The sequence below is a fragment of the Montipora foliosa genome, unplaced genomic scaffold, assembly GCF_036669935.1.
Source record: "Montipora foliosa isolate CH-2021 unplaced genomic scaffold, ASM3666993v2 scaffold_429, whole genome shotgun sequence".
Taxonomy (NCBI): domain Eukaryota; kingdom Metazoa; phylum Cnidaria; class Anthozoa; order Scleractinia; family Acroporidae; genus Montipora; species Montipora foliosa.
In genome coordinates, this window is record NW_027179733.1 from 40624 (window position 1) to 47500 (window position 6877).

The 6877-nt window shown below is 39.9% G+C and overlaps 1 protein-coding gene across 1 annotated transcript in view; it reads left to right on the plus strand.

The window, feature by feature from the left end:
* The first annotated feature begins 220 nt into the window (after window positions 1–220).
* The window catches only part of LOC137988820 (sodium-coupled neutral amino acid transporter 7-like), a 16621-nt gene continuing 9964 nt past the window's right edge, over window positions 221–6877 (plus strand). The window contains exons 1-4 of the mRNA XM_068834772.1: window positions 221–1030; window positions 3749–3947; window positions 5250–5376; window positions 6168–6260. Of these exons, the coding sequence (XP_068690873.1) occupies window positions 713–1030; window positions 3749–3947; window positions 5250–5376; window positions 6168–6260 (737 nt within the window). The 5' untranslated portion in view covers window positions 221–712. The remainder of the gene's footprint in view (window positions 1031–3748; window positions 3948–5249; window positions 5377–6167; window positions 6261–6877) is intronic.

The following is a 6877-nucleotide window of genomic DNA, read 5'->3' on the forward strand; positions in this document are numbered from 1 at the left end:
TGAAGGTTCTATTATGAAGTTAATTGATTCTTTTTCATGAACCTCAGAGCTAAATTCAATTTTCCGTAAAACAAACCAATCACGATGGTTTCTCGTGATAATGCCAGGTCCTTTCACGACTGCGGGAAGTAGAATGGGATTTGTTCGGGCACGGGATACAGAAGCGGGAACAACTGATTTTGACCAATCAGGAAGCACAAACATCATTCCAATGGGCGCTAAAGGCCAGCGGAATACAATAAATTTCAGTTCATCGAAAAAAGAAATGTAAGCTTTTTAGCTTTTCCCTAAGAATACCTACCCAGAACTTGCAGGAAGCTTACATCTATATTTAGTAGAAACTGAAGCAACACCTATTTAAGGACGTCACGGACAATTAAATTGTATGGGAACTTCGTCGTAGCTGAAAGCCGGGACCCCATAAACGAGCCAAACGAGTTTTAATAACATCTGAAAATGTGGTCCCATGTGCTTACAAGAAGCTACAGGTATTGCTAAATCCCAGACATATGTCCTGTTTAAGGATTAACAACTAAACATTGTTGTTTCCGGATCACGAGCGGTAAATTGACTCAGCCTCAATCAAGAAGGACCAGAGAACTCCTTGCTCGAAGAAATTGGAAGGAGTGTTAAGACTGATGTGAACAACAATACAACCGAAAGATTAGTCAAGGAAAAACGTGGTGTCTTTTGAGCAACCAGTTTGGAGGATATGACCCACAGTGTTAATATGTCCGAGAAGCAATCCTTGCTCGGAAATCACTCATACGATAGTCGACCTTATTATAGCGGTGTAAGAATGGTTGATCAGTCAACGAACTCCAGCGACTTAGACACCACTACCAGTGTTGGCGTTTTCAAATCTCGCTCAGTTCTTCAACTTCCCACAGAGGACTTTTACCATCGGGGAATTCCTATCTGGAGGTCAAGTCTGCTGGTGGTTAATGCAGCATTAGGTGCCGGCATTTTAAACTTTCCTCAAGCCTATGCCAAATGCGGTGGAATCGCCACCGCTGTCACTATACAAATGGTAAGTTGATAGTATACGTGTTCTTGTCAAGTATTTTCCCAAAGCTCAGTTAAAATCATGGAAAATCCCACTTTTAAAAATTGTAACCTTTGAGCTTTTCTTTGCTTCAATGTACCTCCCAGAAGACTTGACTCGCGGGAGATCTTCTCATATGGATTGCACAGTTGGTGTTGGTGAGAAAATTCATTGCCGAAGACTGTTAGATTTTTAAGCTGCCGGCTCATTATTTGAATAATTTGAGGGCTTGGGATTTTTGGAGCTAGTTTTGCCTATTTCTGGAGAGAATAGATTGACTTGAACCTGTCATTTAATTATATTAAAAGCTTTACTGTTTAAATAAACGCCTCAAAATGGTAAAAAAGCCACTTTATTCCGAAGCCACAACGATTTATTTCAAGAAATTAAGACATGAGCCTTTTTAATCTGTTTAAATATCATTTGTAAATCCTCTCGTTATTGCTCTAGTCTAAGAGAGAGTGTTTATACTCAGAAACGTGATTTTGTACTTCTGGATGTTATCCTGTCATAATAAAATTGGAAAGCTGCCAGAGGTACTCATCCTGAGCTTGCAGGTGTGAGTTACGTCTGAACAAATTTTACGGACTTAAGGTCAAAGTTTCTAAGCAAAGAGTCCAGCACTCTGGAAATAGCCTGACTTGTGGCTGTACGATGTGCTTTGTTTTTGTGATCCCCATTTGTAAGTGGTCGACCAGCCACGGACCTCAACAGAAGGAACTCCAGTTCAGCCTATAAGTGTCTGCAGAATACCCTGCCACTTAAAAGCAAACCCTAAATTTGGTGAACATATGAGTACGTAGATACGAGGCGAGGATGAAGACAGACCCTGGGAAGGAATAACCGATAGAGCGCCATATATCATAACATGTATGAAGTATACCTTGCACTTCTTTGTTATCCCTCCGGATAGATCAAAGCCTACTAAAATCTTAGAGTGAAGATATGAATCACTATGACAAGAAGAAACAAGCATGTGATAATTATGTTCTTAATTAAAGGGCATGACACTGCGTATCTGTCGTTACTGTAGTTAAAATTTTCCTTGGTGAAAATATTTCAAACTATAGTTTGAAATTTTAACTACTACATGTCCACTGACTCCACTGCATATCCACATATCCACTTTTAGAATATACTAATTACTCAGAGCATTATTAGGAGATTGGTAGAATCCAGCCTCTTCTGAGGTGTGGCTTCAAATTGGAAGGGTGTTATGAAGGTAATGCTCTGTGTCCTACCCTTTGCAAACAGGGTGTGGGCTTCTTAACCACTTACAGTGTTAGCAGCAAGTGTGGTGATAATTGTGAGACTGAGGGTTTTGTGTCCTTATTTGAGAAGGTAGAACGTTCTCTTTTGCTTGTTTTAAGACTGTGAGTGAAAGGTCCTGCTGGGATTTGAACCAGCAACCTTCAGCATGGTAGACTGATTCTCAACTATCAGATACAATCTGTTAAAGGAACAGTATTTGCATGTTTTGGAATACCAGAACACAATGTCAGCAACTACCATACATATCGGGCCTTCTCTTACCTGACAATCTTCGATGACCTTTGCTCGAATAAAGAAACGGAATCTTGCCCCCACGTGTACTAGCGACCTGGTTACGACATCTCGTTCCCAATCTTTAGCAACACCTTGAATGCGGGGCTACCAAACCTCGCGAAAACAAAATCATGGCGAAGTTAAAAACAGAAAGAGGAAATGGTAAACAAGGGCTTGAAACGATATTTCATTTGAATAGGTTTACTTCTCATAGAGCTTCCAAAACTTGAGGTAGTCGTAAATTCTTTTATTCAAATCTTTTCAGCGTGACAATATATTGGAGATCATATGATAGCAAGTGATTCACCTCAGAATAGTTCGTTTCCCTTTTCATACGGAGCGATCGCCTGCCAAAATCCAGCCAGCGATCGCCTCAGACTCAGCTGGCAAATTTCGGTGGCAGCTGGTGTTTAATGACAACCCTGCCATTGCACCCTTGCCATGGTGTCTCTAATAATACATATCCCATCCCTAACATAGTCAGGTTTATGAGACCAACTGAGGGCTCAGCTAGTTTAGTCCTGGTTTTACAAAAGGCTTCCTTTAGTAAGTATAGCTTGTATTCATCCTTTGGCTGGGTTCTATATAGATCATGTCCATTCAAATGCCTATTTCCTGGAGATCAATAATTTATTGCATCCTGTATCCCTTTTTAACTCCACAGGTGGGTGGACCATAGTGTGAAAAAGTATTCATGAATAAATAAAGAAATTAAGAAAGCAAGGAAAGCAAAAGTTTTTAAGTGATTTTATTCCTGATCTGTGCATCAGGTATGGGTATCATTGCAAAGCCAAGTTATGTGCAGACATGAGACCTTCAAATGCATCCGAGTTGATTGATCCGGGTTGAAGTATTATCAGAACGTTCAAATAAAAGGCAATAGAGTACTAAAATACTTAGTAGTAAGAATAAAGGACAAAAATAGACAAACTTGCAGATATTTCCTCTGTCCACCTTTGAAGGTAGAAATCAGAATAAATCTGCAAAATATGATTGAAAATGCCATTAACTGAAACATACATTGAGCAATTCGATGATGATTTCATATTACACTTATCCATATGTGTGAACAACTAGTAATACTAGACAATAGCGTCACGCATGCATGAAACTGTAACACAAGTTTGTATCCAACAACAAGTAATGTTATTTTTACAGTGTTTGCTGGTATTCATCACCGGAGCATTCCTCATTCTGGCCTATTGTGCTGACAAACATGGATCACAAAATTTCCAAGACGTAATCCGAGATATCCTAGGACCAGTGGCATATGTCTTCACACAGATTGTTATAGTACTGTACATGTTTGGATCAACCATTGCTTATATGATTTTGATTGGGGACCAGCTTCAAAGTGGTATGAAAAAATGTGTTTTATAATAATATGAAAGGAAGTGTATTTATATAGAACCCATTGGGAACTCGGAAAAATCTGAGCCCCAGATGGGATTCGAACCCACAACCCTCCATGATCTAGTCAGATGCTCTAACTACTGAGTTACTGGAGGCTCTGTGATGAGCAAGGGGAAAATGTGGGCCTTTGACTCAAGCTGCATCACGCAGCTTTATCTAAAGCATATCTGAGATGCGGCCAACCAACCACCCAAGTGAGCGAATGTGAGAATGATATAAACATATGATATACACATTTCATTTCATATGTGTAGGGAGGGTATTCATTCTGCAGACGTAAACACTGCTCAGCTTCGACGCCGGACCTGGGGCTTAGATAAGGGTGGTCCCAAGGACTGCGGAGGTCTGCATTCCTCCAACCACATCCATTATCCAGAAATCGTTTTTAAAAAAACCCTCCAACAAGACAGACATCCAGACTGGACACCACACCCAAACAACTAACCACCAACAGCACCATCTTGGTCGACATAGATAATTCTTCCTGATTTCCTTTGCCAGAGTAGAGTAGTCCAGGAGGTCCACATAAGCTAATAGCTGCCGATGCACGTTAAAATTACTTTTTGTAATTTTAACCTGCTTTATCAAATAAAGAACTGACTGACTGACTGACTGAGTTGGTAATTTTTTCATCCTCTCTAATGAAATGGACAAACACCAACTCATAAGCTCCTCAATCCACCACAGTGACGTCTTCTATCCCATCAGATCTCCTCATTCCGATCCCTGGGCTGGGGGGGAGGGGGGGGGGTGGGAACTACCCTATATGGGTTACACAGATATATGCTGCTTTGAAGGGTATGGTTTTCAAGCAGTTTATTCAAGGATGGAGTACCGGTATATAATTCAGAGCGTTTGGGTCTAGAATAGGGTATCATTTTACAGGAAACTGACCAGTTGGTCGAAGATTTTGTCTCAACTAAGGAAACCAGGAATTGTCACTCAAAAAGAAAGTAAAAAGAAATCAAATCTGCAAGTTACATAAGGTTTTCTTTTGGCGAGACTGTGCTAGTGACCTGAGTAACTTCTGGAAAACAGCTACTCTAGGGTAGGGGGGATTTGGGGAGTTTACCTTAGTGTATATGGGGTAGCAAAACTCGGCGGGTCCCAGCAGTACATCCCCACCCAGAAATTCCTAAAGTACCCCCTGAACTCAAAATAAACCTGCTGATAAAATCACTCCATCAGCAGGCTCTAAATTATTTTATCATTAATTTTTATGACAGTCTTTACTTTTTCTTTTCAGTTGGAAAAGCGATTAAGTCGCATCCTCCTTGGTACTTACGTCGACAGTTTCTCATGTGTTTTGTGTCCATTGTATTTCTTTTACCTCTGTGTCTGCCAAAGACCTTAAAAGTTCTTAGCTATTCAAGGTAGGCTTAACATTTATGCAGAGACTTGAGCTTTAGGCTGAAGAGATCTGAAATGGGGGGTGAGGGGGGGGGGGGGAGAAATACATTTTCACTGATCTCCATCAAGAGTTGATACTGACGTATGATGATAGTACCTTTACTATTTCTGATGACAGTAACATCACCTGTAAATTTGAAGCTTTTAAATTCAGTACTGGCCTTGATAAGACCATCCTCTGGAAAGTCATGTCATTTAGATCCTCTTCTGGGTTCTCTTCTTCAGTGTACGTGCATGCCTGTCTGAGGGCCCGCTTGGGAGTGAAAGGGTTAATAGCTCCTTCTGTTTGTAAGAAATATCTACCGCCATAGTACTAGAATCCTTAAAAATAAATGCACTTAGGAGTTGCCATATTCGGAATCCAGAAATTCAAAATTTAGGACTAATATATTATGTAACATCAAGGAAAAGTCCACTGTCACTTATACTCGGAGATTTGATGGCCTGTATGGGAGACCAGGAGATTCGTTCAGTATCTGGGACACACCCAGATAATCAGGGAGAGTTGACATATATACATAATGACAAACAATAATATCCAGTTTTGCTGTGTCCCTGAAAAAAAAAAAGGTTTAATAACACACAAGCACGTTAAATAATTTGATTAATTAAATATCCCCTTTCATTTCATTTATTTATCCTACATGTAGTCTTACCTGTTGCTTTATAAAACTTGAGGTCAATACTGTAAAATTCTTTTTTTGTAGAAATAGCAAGATTAAGTTTTCTTGAACTTTTTTGGGTTTTTTTTTAGTGCTCTTGGGACAATTGGAGCATTTTTTGTTTGTACAGTAACATCTGTGAGGTATTTTGAGGGAACATATACAGTCCATTCAGATCTTATAGAGTAAGTATCTTATCCTCATAGCTGAAAACACATGTGCAAGAATGGAATGATCAATATTATTGTTTCTGGTGAAGGCATTCACTTGATGGTCTCAAATAACTTTGAGTACAGAAACAACCCAGTTTTTTAATGCCAAATTCAACATGTTTAAAGGAAGGGAGACAGCAAAAAATGTGTTTGGATAAGGATTTGGCGATGAAATAACAAGTTAGGACAATGTGCGAACCAGCAAGTCATGTGAGCCATGGCTGCGAGTTATGCTAGCCGTGGCTGCAAATCATGCGAGCCAACATGGCGAGCCATGCAAGTCAACATGCGAGTCACACAGTTATTGAAAGCTAACCGTTTTAAAATGGGTGCTTAGACTTAATAACTGTTTATCAGCGCTATTTGAAATGGGTGCTTAGACTTAAATGCGAAATTCGCATGGCTCGCATGGCTCGCTGGCTCGCAGATTGTCCAGCCGCAGAAATAACTTGCGTAAAAAAATAGTTTGCCACTGCACATAAAATACACTGTAACAGTAATTAATCTAGATAAAAGACTGGTGTGGACTCCATTGGTCAGCACTCGGAATAATCACCTCTGACTCTTTCCCAAACAGGAAGTCATAGGGT